This window comes from Solenopsis invicta, chromosome 6, assembly GCF_016802725.1.
Source record: "Solenopsis invicta isolate M01_SB chromosome 6, UNIL_Sinv_3.0, whole genome shotgun sequence".
Taxonomy (NCBI): Eukaryota; Metazoa; Arthropoda; class Insecta; order Hymenoptera; family Formicidae; genus Solenopsis; species Solenopsis invicta.
In genome coordinates this window covers 4,914,073-4,933,694 of record NC_052669.1, presented here as the reverse complement: position 1 = coordinate 4,933,694, position 19,622 = coordinate 4,914,073, and the positions used below count along the sequence as shown (strand labels likewise).

Here is a 19,622-nt window from a genome sequence, read left to right as displayed (position 1 = left end):
TTACATTATTCGGTCTCGACTCAAATCTAATATTATGAATCACGCGTCCCGTCTGGGTCCGTGTATAATAGGGTCGTAGGTCGGTCCGCCTCGCGCGGAATACTTCGTCCTTTTGCACGATAGCGGAGAAACGGAACAAAGAGACGAGCGAAAGGACAGTCTCGTGCCTCTCGCTGTTACCATCGAAAAATATCCTCGTGCCAGGTGAATCGTAACGCAATGCGAAAAAAATATTATAGGTTCAATATTTTATTTTATCTAACGAAAGTTGTATATGCGCAGCAAAGAATTTATTGAATTTAACGAATATTTTACACGATATTTTGTTTATATTCATACAGATCGGGCCAATACAATATTTTCACATTCACGCGTTTAAGCCAAGCGCGAAGATTTTCAATCGTTAACAGCTGAGTAAGTAAAAAAAAGAATCGAAAGTCGTCGAAAGGCGTTGAAGGATACCGACTGTTGCGCGATTTATCGTTAGAACGAGGGAACACGAGAGAGAAACGAGACGAGCGGGTGTAACGAGATCGAGCCGTAGAGAGGAGAGAGGAGAGGATTTTCTTAAATTGCACTTTGTAGCTCCTGAGAGACCTTACACAGGGATTTCGACGCCCACGGCGAGGGATAACGAGGCGAGCACCGGGGCCCCCTTCATGGAGGTGAGAGACACACACCGGTGGGTCCACCGTCGCAACGTTCGGCCCACGGGGACATAATTGATATCCGGGAAGAGCAAAAGGGCGGCGAGCCGGTGGCGGTGGCGCGCGGGGAGTGAGGAAAAAATTACCTCACAGAGTAGGGGGTTGGTAGAGAAGACACGAGAAGAAAAAAAGCAGAAAAGGAAAAGAAAGAGACGAAGGACCACCGCGATCGTACGGGAATCAACGACTTGCCGAAACTCTGGCAAAGGCCACCTAAGCGCCGACAGAGCGTCCTCAGCTGCCTCTATCGCTCTAGCTCCAATCCGATTCCCCGCTAGCCGTGCCTGTCTCTCTATCTCTCTCGCTAATTAACGGTTCCGCGCTGTGCAAACATGGAGTGACCACCTCCGTCCGGACTAATTGCTAATCGCAGCTTCGGCACGAATCCTCCTCCCATCGGTCGTGTTTCTCTTTCGCTCTTCGGGAATTCCGCCTTCGTGTATGCACATCCAAAGTACGAGCTAAAGTTCAAATGGCCGTTCACTTAACGGGCGAAACGGGGCGGTGGGTGCACCGCGGGATAATTCGATCTTATCGCGTGTTGAACAAGTCGCCCGCTGGGAAATCGACCGTACGGATCGTTAAAAATCGAGAGATTGCGACAAACCGTGCGAACATGCTGTGAAAATGGCCCGAAGAAAGATCATCGAAACAATCTCGCGGTAGTAAAAAAGTAATTAAAGATAACCAATAGTAACGATACAAATTAATGATATCAAACGATTAGATATTATTATGTATTTCATGGCGACAAATTATTCATTTTTTAATCTGCCTCTTATAGTATAACACATTTTTTTATCATTATCAGTAGAATGTAACATTGCGGCTTTTCTTTACAAAATCATTTTGAATACTTATGTCACTATTTAATACCTTAAAAATTCAAATTTCAACTTTTGATACAATTGCACGTTGATTCTACTGGTTATATAACTTTAATTATTCACATAAAAATATGCTATTTTTAGATATTTTAATTTTCATGTCTGCCTAATGATAAATGAAATTATCATGTGATCGTGCAGAATAAGCATACGCAAGCATACAATGCAATATGCGATGCATGCGGAAATCCTAGTTGCCGCCATTTGGCAACGCCAACCATAAATTATAAGCGTACCGAGAATACTTGCGATTCCTTGCTTCTGAATAATTGCTACTACCTTCAGCCACCTGCAGGTATAATCCTATTACAGTATATTACATTTCGCAGCAAAATGAAGCAAAGATTTCAGCAGCTGACAACGCGCGAGTTTTTAAAGTATATATTTTGATTTAAAATTCCCAAAAATTGAGAAATATATATTAATAAATTTGGAAGTATTACGAAAAAAATATTCACTTAACTTTTGAAAATATAATCAGCGTTAGACATACAAATGGCGATTGAGCTATTAAATATTGCAAAATTATTTCTCAATTATTTTATTAAATTTTATTTACTAAATTGTGCTTATTTTGCATTATTTCGTCATATAAATATTTTTGATATTGACAAAAATAAAGCAACTTAAAAATCGCAAAATACTTTCTTATACTTTTTTAATTTAAACGACATAAATTTTATTTAATATTAATTTATTTCTTACATCTACGTATGCACGTCAAAATACGTTTTTCTGTTAAAGTAATTGCAAAGCGGCTCCTAATATTATATTTGAATATTTCCGGATTAAATCATAGCGAGAAAAGTTCCAGTGGTTTCCTTTTTGGATCAAGGTATTTACGAAGCGAGGATCAGTCGATAATCCTCAAATGAATTTTGTCAATATAAAGCAGGTACGCCACCGAAAGCAGATAAATCGGATTAGCCTATGATGAAAAAGGCCTTTCTCGATTCCACGGTGTATATAAATAGTAATGATGGGCGTGAGAACGCGTAAATAAAAGGGTTTAGAATGTAAACGCTCCTTTCTTGTAGGAAAAGATTTACATATTAAGTTTTTATATACCTTATATATGTATAAACCAAGTACATATAAAGATAATAAATTCAGATTCCGTTAACTAGATAGTTTTCAAATCGCTCCATTTGTTTCATATGTTAGAACAAAAACTAGAAGTGAAAATGAAACTTGAGATAGCCTGTTCAAATCGCATAAATCAAGCGTTTCTGAGTCACGAAAGAAGGTGGCACTTCCCTCCCGAAATGATAGAGCATGACGAAAATCGCGATAACAATGTCGGATAGATTTACATTTTCCATCTAGCTATTAATTTCTTATCAAAGAATCTTACTCGCCGCTCGAGACTTATGTTCACGATAAATGAAGATGTTGATCTTCATCAATGATTGCTTGCCAAGTTCATTGTGACATTTTCTAATTTACGAAAAATTTCCAACGCAACATCTACGACCGCTCATCCCGTAAAAAGTTCTACAGAATACTGCTTTCTTACAAATTCTTACGGAAGAGTAGCTTCGAGCCAATTTTCGAAAAACGGCTTACGCCACATTTATTCGTTAAGGTAGCGAAATGAGAGCCTTTGTGCTCTTGCGTTTGGCAATCTTATCAAAATTACACGGAGATCAGATATGATTCACTAGAGGACAGTGACATTATTCTCGTTGCGTAGTTAATGACAAAAAATTTCACGGTTGATTTTGTTGAATCTCGTCAAGATTCTCCTTACGCGTCGTTTAGCTCGCGCTTTAGATCACTTCGATATGTACGCGAACAATTTTCCGCCTCTCAACGTCAGATCCGTTTATCTTCTCGGGATCACGAGCGAAAGAGAGCTCGTGTAGAAAACCACCGAAAACTTGTCAGCGAGTTTAAACGCGAACAAAAGCCCACCCGTCGGTGCGCTGTGCCTCTAAACGCTGAGATTATCATTGTGCCGATATTTATCTGTCAGTTTCTAACCGCGTTTCCTTGCCCGCGGTCATTGTCGTTTGGTAGGATCAGTGAAATCCGGGCCGAAGCCCACATTTTTCAGGTTGACAATGAGACATTCCGACGCGGTTAGAATAACACTATTTAACTACCGTAAACCTTCTTCGTCGACCGTCTCCACGATTGCGATCCGGCTTTTGCAGAAACCGATGAAAATCAAATGTAAATTCTCGACGCGGCCTCTTGAACAGATTATATTGTGTCGCAAATTTCCCATCTCGATTCTCGAGCGAAACATGTGCGGGATAAGTAGCATACATAAAGCAGAGAAGAAAGTTGTATAAGGGGACACATGTGTGTATTGTATGTGTGTTAAATATATCGTGCGCTGATCTATTATATATCTACGCACATATATATAGAGAAAAAATTATTATCAAACTAACAATCATATATAAGCAAGAATAAAAAATCTTCTTGAAAGAATTTGATTATCTTAAACAGACATATGTGCTCACATGAAAAAATTTGATTTTTATATGAAGAATTTTTTCACGCAAACAAATTATGTTTGTTTAAGATTATTAAATTTTTGCAAGATTTTATACTTGCTTATATACGAGAATATGATTGATAATTTGATATTAATTTTTTTGTGTATATTTCTAAATTCTATGAAAATATGAATAAAACAATAATTCTATCCATTTTTTAAATATCTTCAAAATTAATGATTAATTTTTAAAACAGATATGTAATTTTTTTTATATTAGCCAATTTTTCTGTACAATCTACATATAATAGCGTAAAGACAAATGTGTCTCACATTCAAATTTCATTTACTTCTTAATTGTTGTATTTATAATAACGGAAAAGATTGATTTATAATTTACACAAAAATATACAAGCTTAAAAACAATTGTTACATGCGTATAAATTGCAGATAAAATGATGAAGTTGTAATCCTAATCCTATTTGAAAAACTGCACTGTATCGATACTCAAAATCTCGAAGTTTATTGTTGTCGCTTTTTCGATGTGCTGATTGATTGTCATTCAGCATTTACTTCGTGAACGGCTGTCAACGGCTGTCATCGCGGAGATTGCATATTTTGACTATGTGTATTCAGGAATTAATAATGTAATATTCAATTTGTAAGTTGTATGAAATTATGTAATATTAGAAGCTTTGTAGCGCGCGCTTGTTTTGTCTAATAAAAATAAGTATTATAACTAAAAAACAAAAAAAATTTCAGCATTAAAAAATCATTTTAGTTTTGCAAGCATCTTCTCGTGGCATCTGCAAGAAACATTGCTTATTATGCGATTAACGAAATAACGATTCAGCAATTTGGACGCGATGGATACGGGATTGATAGTGAGTTCGTTGCGAATGAGTTCTGGTTTTTGTGTCGCGTTTAATGCACGTCTAACGTCGATTAAACTTTCTTAACCACGATTCATACGACACTTGTATCTTACAAGCCATAGTCGCAGGCAGCAAGTCACTTAAAGGAGACGCACTTTCTGGGGTGCTTTTGTCAACCCGCGGCTTGCTCAAAAAATCATGGTTAATCCAGCTGATCGGCCGGTTAAACGCTAAGTTCAATGAGACATGGTCTCACGGAACCGATAACGTGACGAGAAGTTAGAGTGCACATTGCATCGATCTCCGATACCGAATCGTATCCCATAATTTCAGATGTGTTCAATCTAACGCGTAAATTATTTTCTGAACGAATCGCAATGTCTAGTGCATTTATCACAAAAACTTGAAATAGACAGAAAAATTATACATGAAGATAAAAAATATTTCTACATTAAAAAAATCATTTTGTAGCGCTGCAAGCATCTTCTCAAGACACCTGTAAGAGACATTGCTATTTACGCGATTAACAAAATAAAGAATTAGCAATTCGGACGCGAAGGATACGGGATCGATAGTGAGCTCGTTACGAATGCGTTCTGCCTTTTGTATCACGTTTAACGCACGTCTAACGTCAACTAAGCTTTTTTAACTACGATTCATACGACACTTGTATCTTACAAGCCATAGTCGCAGGCAGCAAGTCACTTAAAGGAGACGCACTTTCTGGGGTGCTTTTGTCAACCCGCGACATGCTCACAAATCGTAGTCGATCCAGCTGATCGGCTGGTTAGACGCTAAGTTTAACGAGACATGGTCTCACTGAACTGATAACGTGACGAAAAGTCAGAGTGCACATTGCAATGGTCTCTAATATCGAATCGTATACCTTAATTGCACATGTGCTCATACGAACGCGAAAATTATTTTCCACGAATTTCAATGTCTTTTTCTCGTTGCGAATGTGTTCTGCTTCCCGAATCACGTTTAACGCACGTCTAACGTCGACTAAGCTTTTTTAACTACGATTCGCACGACACTTGTATCTTACAAGCCATAGTCGCAGGCAGCAAGTCACTTAAAGGAGACGCACTTTCTGGGGTGCTTTTGTCAACCCGCGACATGCTCACAAATCGTGGTTAATCCAGCTGATCGGCCAGTTAAACGCTAAGTCCAATGAGACGTGGTCTCATTGAACCGATAACATGACGAGAAGTCAGAGTGCACTTTGTAACGGTCTCCGATATCGAATCGTACCCTGTAATTGCACATGTGCCCATTAGAACGCGAAAATTATTTTTCACGAATAACAATGTCTTTTACACTTATCACGAAAAACTGAAATTCTCTCTATCTGAAAAAGTGTATTGCATCAAAATCTCGAAATTTATTGTTGTCGCTTTTTCAGTGTGCTGATTGGTCCAGCGCTTACTTCTTAAATGACAGCCGTTCGCGAAGATCGCGTATTTTGACTATTTGTATTAAGGGGTTAGTAATGTAATGATTAATTTGTAATTTGTATAAAATTATGTAATATAGGTCTTGTAACGCACAATATGCACGCGCCTGTTGTGTTTAGTAAATTAGAGAGTCATTGATTACTTTTTCTCCGTATTCTATAATGTATAAAAAAATGTTGATATATAATAAAAAATGAATACTTGATGATATATTTTTTATCAAAATTAATTTTATGCATGAAAAGAAATTATTTTTTTATACGTAAGAATTAATTAAATAATGTTATTCTCTTTGTAACATTGTACAAATAAAAGTTACTTTTAAACCTTGAAAGTGACTCCATCTAGAACAAACTTACATTGATCGTAAGATGATATTACTCGAGGAGGATAAATGTATAAATATTTTAAAATATTCTTTTTTTTAGTAATAAATAGTTTCAAAGGTGAATAAAAGTAGGAAATTAGTTAATATTATTTTACATATTTTCATAAAAATGGATACATATACATTAATTATTTATTATTATAGATATGCTTATTGCACAATGTTTTTGGAAAATTTTTGTTACTTTATTTTATTTTGTCTGTATATATTATTCTTTTTTAAAAAATTAAATATAAAAAATTATGTTAAAATTGTTTTTATCCATCTCGTGATACGAAATAGATCTCTGTTAAGTTGACGAAAGATAAATGAAATTTCTGTTATATGAGACACACTATGTATGTTGCGTTGCAATGTTTGAAATACATTAGTATTAACGTAATTTGTTATCTATTTTTAATTCTAAGAAAAAAAACACGCTACGAAAACGTATAAAGAGAATTTTTGCGTTTAAAAACAAGCGGTTTTATGTCGGTCTTCCCTATCGAGCGAGCATTTCACCGTCGAGCAGACAGCATGCTGCAGAACCATCTGCTTTTACGAAGCACATTTGCTGGGAAACTTGCCATCCGTGAGCAAATCAGATAACCGATCGTAAAAATTTTTATAAAACAAATATACGGTAGTAAAATAAAAATTAAAATCGATAAATCTCATGTTAGTTTCAATTTTTCTCATCATTAGAATAGATAAGTATATTTTAGAGTATTAAGACTTGCAATTCTATTTCAATTTGTACAAATCTTTTCTTTTCTGAATCTAATTTTTAAAATATAGATATACTTTATTTATAAAAATATAGATGTATAGTTTAATTGATAACATGACGAGTTTTTCATATTAGCGAACGCTAGTAAATCTTTTCCTACGTGTGTGCAAAATTAAAATTATGTCACATCGCAGCTTTGGATTATTCCAGAGCTAAAGTAGGTGCCATGTGCATGCAAAAATAGAATTACAAACTCACCACATTGACGAAGTCCTGGAAAGTGACTGCCTCAACACGCGACTCTTTCGCCCTGGTTAGAAGTATGTCACGTTTGTTCGTCGGTATCTCCGCCTTCCATTCGGGGCTTCTCAAGGCTGTCAGAAAGTCCTCCAGCGGTATCTCTCCAAAACCCTCCGGATCAAACTGGAACAATGAACAATCGAAATCTAGATCTGGCCCACACACCAAAAACAAAATAAACTTTAAGCAATGCAATTATACGCACCTTATCGAAGAGCATTCGCCATTTCTGCAATAGAAATTCACATTAATCATTATATTTATCAAAATTAATATCAAAAAGACGCCTTGTAAACAGAATTAATTATTTATCAATGCTTGAATACAAAATTCATTCTGTGTCTCGAAAAAACAACAAAATAAAAACTATGAACTCATGATAAATGATGTGGATCCGTTAAGAGAACGACAATTAATTTTAATAATTAAATGCTTTTTAATGGTCATGGCGCGGCGTCTAGCGATTTCGAGATAGGACTCACGTCATTAAGCAACTCCCGCCTGTACTCGGATTCGTCGATATCGACCTCCGAGGCCAGATCGGTGTGATCAGTAACGTATCCATCGTACTGCACGCTGTTCGCCTCGCTGCGTGCGTACTCCTCCTCCTCCTCGACAGCGCCGGCGATAGTCGGTATGGAGGCACCGTTTGCCAGTAGCATTACCGCACGCGGCACGAGGTCACCGGGTGAATCTCCTCATTCCTCCCTCTTCCGCGTGCTTCCTGAAATACGAAGGGGCTACGTGCTAAATCGTGCCACTTTTGAAGCGATCGATTTCGTCGGTGTTGATGCCGCATAAATATCGCTCCGACACTTTGTGCATTGTCGTTCGAACGAGCACTCTCAGCGCATAATAATTGATTTTCAGCCGTGCACGCGATCTCGCGATTTAGCGCAATCCCGGCAATTATTTTAAGAGGAGCGTATTTGAGTGTTTTTTTAATTAAAATTAAAAAAGACAAAGAGGAAAACTTAAACATAAAAATTTTATAATGCGAGTAAATGATTTCCATCATATTAGTCATACTTCTGCAATGAAAAGAATTGTTATGTTCAAGTAAATAATATTAGCTATTATAGTATAAAGTAATTTATTTTTAAACATAAAATAAAAACTTTTTCCCAGTGTAGCTCTAATTTAATTTTCTATGTCTCATTTTTTAATAAGCTAATTGAAGTATTGTATAATACATGTAATATTTTTGTAATCTGAAGAATTTTTATTCTACCATTGAAATCAGCTACAAAGCAATTTTACACTTTTGCAATATGATATTCGTAAAAGAACCAATTAATGTAAATGTTAGAAAAAAAATTGTAAATTTGGTCGTTTTTTTTAAATGTCGCAATTGCCCGATTTGTATACGAATTATGAGTTAATAAAACAATTCAGTAAATGCTCAAAATAGAAATATTCCATGTCGATGTAAATTTATATAATTATAATTTATTTTTTTCTAAAAAAAAATATACAAAGATAAATAAACGACACCCTGCACACTTAACGTATCTTCCGGATCAACTTGAGGGGAGTAATGTAATCGATTACTAACGCGATTGCCGACGAGCGAGAAGATATTTGGGCAGCCTGATGGGGACGATGGAAATAAGGGTGCAAAAGGATATTGATCGTCCTTGCACTCCTTAAGGCGCGATAGAGCAGTGCCCTTGAAACTAGCCTGCCGTTCTAAAGCAGCGCAACGTGACGATGTGGCACAGCGCGTTCGTACAGCGGCGGTGCCGTTTCCATGGCAATGCATCGATGGGTCTGGGAACGTGCCAAGCATCTATCGCGCGTGCACTGTGCACATGAGATGCATGCCGCAGTATTAATGCACACGTCATTATCGTACTTGTTCGAAATATCTTAAGTTGAACAACGACTCGAGAAACAATCTCTGTTTGCCTTCAAGCATTTAATGCTTTATTTTTAGAATTTTAAAATAATAGCGTTCTAGATGCATTTTTAAGGATTCTATAATTCTTAGTATGTTAAAAAAATGTCAATCAAATGAAAAACCTAAAGGCATATAAATCATTAAATGCTCGTTCTCATTATATGAATACTAACAATTTTTTTTTTATTTTAATTAGAATCATGAATTCGAATCATAATAACATTAAATAGAATAATTAAAGGACTATTCGAGATCCTCAAGGAGATATCAGATTTCTATCAAATTAATTGATTAAATTAGTTAGTATTATTATTGAATACCATTTTATATAAGTGTAGAATTGCTTTGCAATTAATTTTAATGGCAGAATATAAATTGATCAGATTACAAATCATGAGATTACCAATTACATGAGTATTATATAATACTTTAATTAGCTTATTAAAAAGTAAGACATAGAAAATTAAATAAGAGCCGATAAAAAAACGCTGATAAAAAAAAGTTTTCATTTTTAAGTAAATATATTTATTTTAACATCATTTCTTTAATTAAAAAAAAATATGTTCTAAGTTTAAAAATAAATTATTTTGTAGTTAATATTTATTTCCTTAAACATAAAATTTTTTTCTTAGCAAAAGTGTGAGTAAAAAGATGGGAATCATTTACTTGCATCATGAAACGTTTTCATTGGTCTTTTATTCGAAAATAATTCTCCGACATTCTATACAATCTACCGATTGTCAAAATATCTCAGAGTTCAATCGTCACGAAAACATAACAGTAGTGCATCCCAAGCAGTCTAAACATACCCATCGGTCTCTCTCCTTTCTTTTTTGCTCTTCCTCTCTTTCTCTCTATTTCACCCCAACATGCACTCCTCTTTCGATGTCCGCGCGAGCTACCCTTCGTTTTGGGCGAGCGTCAACGCGCGGGTTACCCCACGGCGTCGACTCAACCCCCGCAAAACCACCCGCATCCCCAACTCACGCTCTCTTCTCCCCTTATCTGGCCTCTCTTCGTACCGCGACGATGTCTCGTAGATGTGTCGTACAAAACTCGAAGGCTGTTAGTCTGAGACAAGCGCAAGGTCATCAACCTGATGTAATCCCAAGGAACAGTAGTTTGAAAAAAAATCCAAATCGATGCTTTGCTTGCCGCGTTAAGAGAAGTGAAGATATTTGTAACTATAATTACATGGTAAAAGGATTATGGTTAGGAACTTTATTTTTACAATTGTTATTGTTATAATGTTAATGTTAGTAATGTTGTAATGTTATAATGTTAATAATAATCTTGTGTTTATGGTTCCATCAACTATGAAAAAATTTCACTATAAATTATGATAATTTCAAATATTAGTATAATGCAATTAAAATTATAATAAATGTAATTTTTTTTTAATATTTACTTATTATTTACATAGTTATATTAACTATAATTTGCATGGGGTTTATAAATTTCTAAATATATAGATGGCACTTAGCACTGAAAATGACTACGAATTATATTTAAATTATAGTAACTGCAACCATTTTCTTCTCTCAGTACGGAATATAGAATATGAAATTCAAGAGAAAAATATGTCGATATCGATTTGGAAATTTTATTCTTTAGGAAATAGATGAGAATAATTTTTCTCCGTTAACCAAAAAGAAAATTCGAAGATATATTAGAATACTTTTAGCGTAAATTTGATTTCTCTCACATAAAACCAGAGGTGCCTAAATGGAGGACCGTAATGAGTATTCAGACCTTAAGTACACATTTTTACGGACCTCATTGAGATGACGATAAACAGAAAAAAAATGCTATTTTGGTGAGCGGACATGGAAAGCCAATCTTACTATCTATCCTTTCTATCCTGAATCTTTCTACTATTTCTCACATTTAACATAAACATAGAAATGTAACTAAATGGAAGATAAACATTTTTAATTAGTGTAGGCTTGTAGAACTTGATCTTGAATCACATTAAAGTTGAATCGCGAAAATCTTATAAGTTTTTAAAACAAATCTCTATCAATTGGGTATCCCTGACATAGAACATCATTAATAGGATAATCTTCTACGAATGACAAATTTCTAAAATCAGCGATTGAAAGTAATTTATTTTTAGTCCATTCGAAATGATTTGTCTAGTTTACTTCGAATTCGTAGTGCAGGGATACTTCGAATCGCTCTTCCTCCTTCTTTCCCCCCGATACAAACGTATCTGTTTACGACCCACCCTATCGTAGAGTTGGATTACCGTTCGACGTTGATCCATGACGTTCCTAAGATTTGTACGATGCGTCAAGTCAGTCTCGGACACAAGACGCGACATGACAAGTAATCATATCATATTACTGATAATACTGATCCGCATACGTATGGTGGAGTCCGTACAAGTGCACGCCTGTACTTCATGAGTGCAAAATATATTCGACACCGTACTCCAATACGAAAGTATGAGCACAAAAGAGCAAAATAATTTTTCTTGTCAAAATTTATTTAACCCGCTCAAACTAAATGAGTGTATTTTCTTCCAAAAAAACTCTCATTTTAGACATATCGATATTAGATTTCATATATTTTCTTAATTATAATTATTTCCATAACTACTTAATTTATTTGATTATTTGTTCAGTTATCTTTGTGAGAAGTGATCCAGAAAACAATATAACACGTGCAAATTTTTTTACATGCATTAAAAAATACAGCGCCGAAGTTAAATTTTTTTTCATTTTGTAGTAATTTAAAAGTAAAAGTATACAGTTTGCAGTTTGCCAAAAGTGCTATATAATTTATATATTAGTAATGGAAACTATGAGAAAAATTATTTATTGTTTGAATATATGCAAAGTAAGTAATTTAAAAAATTTCTTTAATCTCATAAACTATTGCATATATATTTTGTCTTATATTTGAATTGTCTACATTGTTAAATAGTTATCTAGAAAATAGATTAAAATTTAACACTGTCAGTCTTAATTATAATTTATAAAATTAATAACAAATAAGAAAAGGAGCAAATTGTATTTTTCACTAGTGATAAATATTGTACTTTGAAAAAAGTAAAGTTAAGATAAGTCAAATTAAAGTTTTGAAAAAGAAATTGTATTTTTATTGAGTGAATTTTATTGTATTTTTATTTGATTGAATATATTTGTACTATTATTCTTTGAAATTGTTCTATTATTCTTATGTCATGTTAATTTGCTCAATTTTCATAAATTTGATAAATTTTATAAAATTTTATATAATGTAAAAAAATGTTAAAAATATGCAAATATAAAAATATGAAAATATTTTAATTTCTCTTTATACACACTTTACATATATTAATCACAAATACTCTTAAGAGTTTTACTTTTGATCAGAATTAAATTTTTTAATGTTAAAAAAGGTGTATAAAAAATAATTAAATTTATAAATATATATTAATTTTAATACTTGAAAGAATAATATAGAATTGTTTTTGTATTTTTAATATTACCAAAATAAAATGTGAACAATAAAAAATATCAAAATTGGTCAAAGATACATCCATTTTCCTTCTAAATATTTAAAAGAATACAAATTTTATTGTTCATATAAAAGAGAAAGAGAAATAGAATAAATTTTCTGTCGAGATATTTTTATTTGTTATCTCATTACAATAATATATTATTATTAAATATAATTAAATTAATTGAATAAATAAAAAAATGCTATAAATAAAGAAGCTTTATATTTAAAAAATTATGCAATAAAATTCTTTTTTGATTTTACAAAAAATTTGTTAATTATTAATCGAATTGTAATTATTTTTAAATCTTTTTCAAAATGATGCTTTCTATTTATAACGACTTCTTTTTAGGGCACGTATTATGAAATTGTTCAGAATGGATTCCGATTGGAATTATTTTGTTTTCTTTAGAAAATACAATAGGGAATAATTTAATCCTTTCTGGAGTGCATTTAGATTATCTTCCGAGTGTTGGCCAGGCATTATTTTATCTTTCTTTAACATTTAGTAAACAATAAGGATAAAATGACACCTGAGGGACATTCGAGAGAGAATCTAAACGTACGAGATTTAAAAAAAGTTTTATCCGAAATAATGACTTCAGCAAATATTATAATACTGCTAAAAGTTCGTTTTTGTGCGATAAATATCAAAACAATCCCATAAAGCTCGACGTTACATTTTTTATACTCAATTCTAGATTGTTTGTTCGCTATTTTTTTCGCTTATGTACACTGAGAGAAAAAATATCTTAAAACAAAGTTTTACTTAAAATAAAAAAAATATTTACTCGATGTAGCATGTTATCTAATTTGAAGTCTAATTTAAAGCTCTTTTTCCGCGTTTTTGATTGGTAAAGCTAATTTAATAATTTTTTAATTATTTAATTAATATACATATAATAGTAGGATAATTGATTTATTATTATTATAATTATTAATTAAATAATTGGTTAATTATTGTAAACATTTATTAAATTTGTAAAAGCGCAAGTTACGCATACCCATTTGCATTTTTCCCTTGGCGACAACGTATAGCGAAGATTCTTGACAGAAAAACATTCCTACAACATTCTACACAAATTAAAAAAAATAAATGTTTGAAAAATCTACATGAAAATGCTAGTATTGGAATACTTTTTTAAATTTTTGTTAATTTTTATATTTTTGTTGTGCGTTATTTTTACGAAATTCTTGATCAAGTTTTTTTTTAGAAATGTGTATTTAATTAATTTCAACAAATGTTCCAATTCTAGCATTTTTGTAACATTTTTTTTTAAATTTGTGGAACTTTGTAGAATTTTTTCCGCCCAAAATTTTCGAGCATCTAGATCAGAGAAGCTCCGAGCTACCGAAATTACATCTTAAATTCCGGAATGTCGCGTCGTTTGCATAAACGCACGTAGAACGCTCACGATCGTCAGCGTACTTAATTACACATTCTTACCTTCCGCAAGATCGTCTGGAGACGTCGTCGTCCGCCGCTGACGGAATGGTCCAGAAGCGAATGGGCGCGACAAGGTGCATCCTCGAGCGCGAATCTCGTGTCATAACCTCGCGTTTCGTCCGCGGCGCATCTTGAAATTGTACTCTCGGGACTGCGAGCGACAGTGAGCGAGTGCGATAGGTGAGAAGTTCGCGGTCGCGCTTTCACGGACGCGAGATACGCGACGCAATCGGGAATACGAGAGATCAGGAATCGCGTGACTCCGACGCGCGCGAGATACACGCACGAAACCGCGAAAAACGGATGTCGCCCAGAAAACGGCCGGGCGCTTCGCTGATTATAGTCACGTGACGCGTTCAAGATGCTCCCGCCGGGTGGTCACGTGACCAAATATACATAGAAAAATATTTTGGCTACCATTAAAACCTTGCCAATTGTAGTCGCGATGTTAGGCCGTTAGGCGTAAAACTGCGTATCCTCGGCGTAGTGGCGATCACGTGGCCGACGCAGCGCGTCTCGAAACACAGGCAGGATTCAAATCACGCGTGGGACCCGCGGCGACGCAGTCGGGACGTATCGGGGTGCAGACACGCGGCGCGATATCTCAACGAGGAACGAGGACCCGTATCCTTTCGGCCGCGTCCGACTCGCCGGCGCCTCGGCGCACGAGAGCTCTTTAAGCTCGCTCGAGTGAGACGCAGGTTACGGGTATTCGGCTGCCCACACGCTCGATCCATATACACACGATCCGCACTCACATATCGCCACACTCGCGGTCAGCTTGAACGCGACATCCGCGACATGCAGGACTGCGGCACGCGCTCTCCCGCGCGCGTGATCGATAATACAGGTTGCTGCGCGGCGCGGCGCGGCGCGGCGCCGATTGCGTCCGGTTACGGCCGAGCGCGCACGACACAAGCGGCTAGGACTCGCGCCGCACCTGACTCGCGACGGCGCGAAAAACGCGAGCGCGCCGCGTTTGCGAAACGAAACGGAGATCACCGGCGACAGGCTGCAGCTTGCTGTCCTCCGTTTGTCGCCCGCGCGAACACGACGACGCTGCCAGCGGAAAACGCGTCACGCGACTGGCTGTAGGTCTTGCTACCCTCGCCGATTCATCCCCGGCGTCTCCCCCGCTATCTACCGACGCCCCCTTCGATTCATTTCGCCAACGGAGTCGTCCGTCCGACCCCAACCGTGCCGACGATTCGAACGTGCACGCGCGCCCGGCGTCGCGTCGTTATGCTTCGCCGGCGTAACGCTAATTATGGACCCCTGGCGCGATGTGCTTTCGCCGTAATTACGGAGATCTGGCACGACGAGAGATCGATCTGCAAAATAATCCAAATACCTATTCATTTATGCATGTGATTAAATTGTATTTGTATTATGACAATTTTAATGTTTTTTAAATTTATTATATTAATATTTTCATTGTTATTTCTAATTGAAATAAATTTTTTTTATCCCCACTTTGTTCCCACAATCTTGCTTTTTTATTGGAATACATGTGTATATTTTTACCTTATATTAATAAATTACAGTCAAAGAAATGATTTTAATCATGATTTAATCGAAATTCAATTTCTGCAGCTGAACAACCGCTTACGATGATAAATTCGAGAGCGACATATAAAGATTTTCTTCCATCTTTCAAAAATAAATTTTACGAAAATGATTAAAATATATAAATAGAGAAGAAAGAAATGGATATTTGTTCTTACCATTTGGTATTGATAAACTTCTGCACTGTCACATGAACCATCAAAATACACATGTTGGTACAAAATAAACATATGACATGCATCGAGATGATCAATCAGTATCATAGAAAAAAAGTAAAAATTAGATACGAATGTCGGCTTCATACATTTCCTTTTTTTTGGAATGGTTTATATCACGCTACACAAGTTATTTGTTGTCGTCAACGAGTATTTTGATCAGAGAGGAACCTGAGAGCGGCCACGGCGGCCTTTTTCCTATAACGCTTCAAAACTCCCGTACACTAGTGACGCACATCTATTCTGGTCAGAATAGGAACTACGTGTCACATCCATTTTGCAACCCGCCGTTAAAAACAGTGTGGATGTTAGCACGGACAACAACCCACATCCATCTCTCGAGAAATGGATGTAGGTTGTTGTCCGTGCTAACATCCATTTTGCTGCAAATAAAATCTGACGCGTATCGCGTATGTTGCATCCAGAACAGGGGTCGAGAATGTGCACAAATGATTAATTACGTCTACTTTCGCGTAATTTTTTATTTATTATAGTCTGAATTATTTACATTAACATTGATATTAATACATATCAATACATTTATGCCCATATTTTGCACAATCGTATTTTTACTTAAAAAAGATGTTTAATAGTAACAGAGAGAATTTGGTTCTTTAATAAAGAAACATTCATTTTACGCAGTACTTAAAAAATAATTGTAATTAACATCGCATCATATGATGAAGAAGAAATAAATATCTTTCCACGAATAAATATACCATCTTTTTATTTTTACATAATTCTTTATTATTTAAATGTCTTCAAATTATGCTTTTGAAAAAATTAGCTTTTTTAATTTTTTTAAATCTTGACGCAACTCTCTCTCTCTCTCTCTCACTCTTTCTCTCTTTCTCTTTTAACATGATTGTCCTTTAATTGTTTAGGCCTTCAGTTAGAGAGAGAAAGCATCGCGGTGAGAGACATGGAGCAAGCGGCGATGTTATCTCTATGGATACCCTCCTCTTCACTCCCCTCTCGACCCAAAACATTTTCCCTGCTACGTTTAGGCCGTAAAATTCAGAAAGAGGATTTCGGACGATTTCTGCGCAGGGACGTAGAGAGTTATATTTCTGTGTTCTGATAGCCCCCAGAAGATTTATAACATTTATCATGATCGATCGAATCGCTAAAGTGAAAAACGTAAGACTTATATCAGTCAAAGTTCGAAATTTTTGAGTAAAATTTTTTTGCCATTTTCTCCAATATTTCTGTGTTCTGATAGCCCCCAGAAGAGTTCTACCTTTTATCACGATTGATGGAATCGCTAAAGTGAAAAACGAAAGACTTATATCAGTCAAAGTTCGAAATTTTTAAGTAAAATTTTTTTTGCGAATTTCTCCAATATTTCTGTGTTCTGATAGCTCCCAGAAGTGATCTAACTTTTATCATGACGGATCGAATCGCTAAAGTGAAAAACGAAAGACTTACATCAGTCAGTGTTCGAAATTTTTGAGTAAAATTTTTTTGCGAATTTCTCCAATATCTCTGTGTTCTGATAGCCCCCAGAAGAGTTCTAACTTTTATCACGATTGATCGAATCGCTAAAGTGAAAAACGAAAGACTTATATCAGTCAAAGTTCGAAATTTTTGAGTAAAATTTTTTTGCCATTTTCTCCAATATTTCTGTGTTCTGATAGAACCCAGAAGAGTTCTACCTTTTATCACGATTGATCAAATCGCTAAAGTGAAAAACGAAAGACTTATATCAGTCAAAGTTCGAAATTTTTAAGTAAAATTTTTTTTGCGAATTTCTCTAATACAGGGTTGGGCAGAAGAACCTGACACATTTTAAAAAATCGTTATTCCCCTCCAAGTGAAAAGAGGGCGCTGTAACTCCGGGAGCGAAAAATAGATGGTTGAAGGTTTACGTTTACATATCAGTACAGTTCCAGTATGGAGAAGTGGCCGCCGCAACAACGCGCGTTCGTTTGCGAGCGTTTTTTCATAACTCAGTCCTACGTTCAAGCAATTCGCGATTTTCGTATTGAATATTCTCTTCGTCCACGAGATCCGGTTCACTCTCGTAATTCTGTGAATCTGTGGGTCAAAAACTTCCGACAAACAGCCACAGCCACGAAACAAAAGCCTCCAGGGCAACCAAGAACGGTAAGAACCCCTGAAAATGAGACACGCGTTCGCACCTCTTTGCAAAGAAGTCCACGCCGTTCTGCCGGTAAACATGTTCAAGCTCTCGGAATGTCTCGTCGATCGTTTAGCAGAATGTTGAAAGCGATGAATTTTCATCCCTACAAAATTCTCATAACCCAGGAATTGAAATATACCGACTATGCAGCTCGATTAAGATTCGCAGAAAAAATGAAGGAGTTGTTGGACAACGAAGAAATTGACCGTAAGTTTTTAGTGATTAGCGACGAAGCTCATTTTTATTTGAACAAGACAGTAAACAAACAAAACTGTCGTTATTATGCTACGGAGAACCCACAGCAGATAGTCGAGGAGCCGTTACATTCCGAACGCGTGACTGTTTGGTGTGGAGTTGCAGAGTGGGGAATAGTGGGGACTTACTTCTTTCAAGGAACGATCAACACGGAACGCTATCTGGAGATGTTAAAAACGTTCTTAATACCGGAGTTGAAGAAGAAACGCAAGTTTCGTCGCACCATCTTCCAACAAGATGGCGCCACGTGCCATACGGCGAAAAAGACGTTGGATTTCCTACGCGAAGAATTCGGCACCCGTCTGCTGTCTCGCAACACTGAGTTTCCAAGGCCACCACGTTCGCCCGATCTCTCAGTGTGCGACTTCTTTTTGTGGGGCTATTTGAAGGAACGTGTCTACGCTAACAAACCTCGAACCTTGGACCAGCTGAGAGTCAATATTCGGAGAGAAATTGCAGAAATAAAGCCAGCGATGTTGAAAAAAGTGAATGATAATTTCGAAAAACGCCTCGAAAATTGTATTGCTTGTAACGGCCATCATTTAGCCGATATAATTTTTGGTAAATAAACAAAAAAAACTTTAAAGTGTCTAGTTTATTCTGCCGGAGTTTCAACCTCTTCCAATTAATAGCGGCCGCGCAAGTGATTATTAAAATGTGTCAGGTTCCTATGCCCAACCCTGTATTTCTGTGTTCTGATAGCTCCCAGAAGAGTTCTAACTTTTATCATGACGGATCGAATCGCTAAATTGAAAAACAAAAGAGTTATATCAGTCAAAGTTCGAAATATTTGAGTAAAATTTTTTTGCGAATTTCTCCAATATCTCGGTGTTCTGAAAGC

General features: G+C 35.8%; 2 protein-coding genes across 2 annotated transcripts in view; one reads left to right on the top strand and one right to left on the bottom strand.

Moving 5' to 3' along the window:
• The window catches only part of LOC105200849 (protein rhomboid), a 388,086-nt gene extending 372,141 nt beyond the window's left edge, over positions 1-15,945 (bottom strand). The window contains exons 1-4 of the mRNA XM_039451174.1: positions 14,603-15,945; positions 8,252-8,493; positions 7,975-7,998; positions 7,728-7,892 (exon numbers count right to left, since the gene is read on the bottom strand). Coding sequence (XP_039307108.1) covers positions 7,728-7,892; positions 7,975-7,998; positions 8,252-8,431 — 369 coding nt within the window. The 5' untranslated portion in view covers positions 8,432-8,493; positions 14,603-15,945. The remainder of the gene's footprint in view (positions 1-7,727; positions 7,893-7,974; positions 7,999-8,251; positions 8,494-14,602) is intronic.
• A 2,181-nt stretch (positions 15,946-18,126) lies between these two features.
• Positions 18,127-19,374, top strand: LOC120358168. The gene is made up of 2 exons (XM_039451176.1): positions 18,127-18,733; positions 18,887-19,374. The coding sequence occupies exons 1-2, from the start codon at positions 18,277-18,279 to the stop codon at positions 19,348-19,350; spliced, it is 921 nt and encodes a 306-aa protein (XP_039307110.1). The 5' UTR covers positions 18,127-18,276; the 3' UTR covers positions 19,351-19,374.
• Positions 19,375-19,622: the final 248 nt, after the last annotated feature.

Bases quoted from the DNA above. Each gene is read 5' to 3' on its own strand.
- LOC120358168 (XM_039451176.1), top strand. From the start codon at position 18,277: ATGGAGAAGTGGCCGCCGCAACAACGCGCGTTCGTTTGCGAGCGTTTT. The intron at 18,734-18,886 runs GTAAGTTTTTAG...GTGGAGTTGCAG, and splicing joins GGACAACGAAGAAATTGACC to AGTGGGGAATAGTGGGGACT.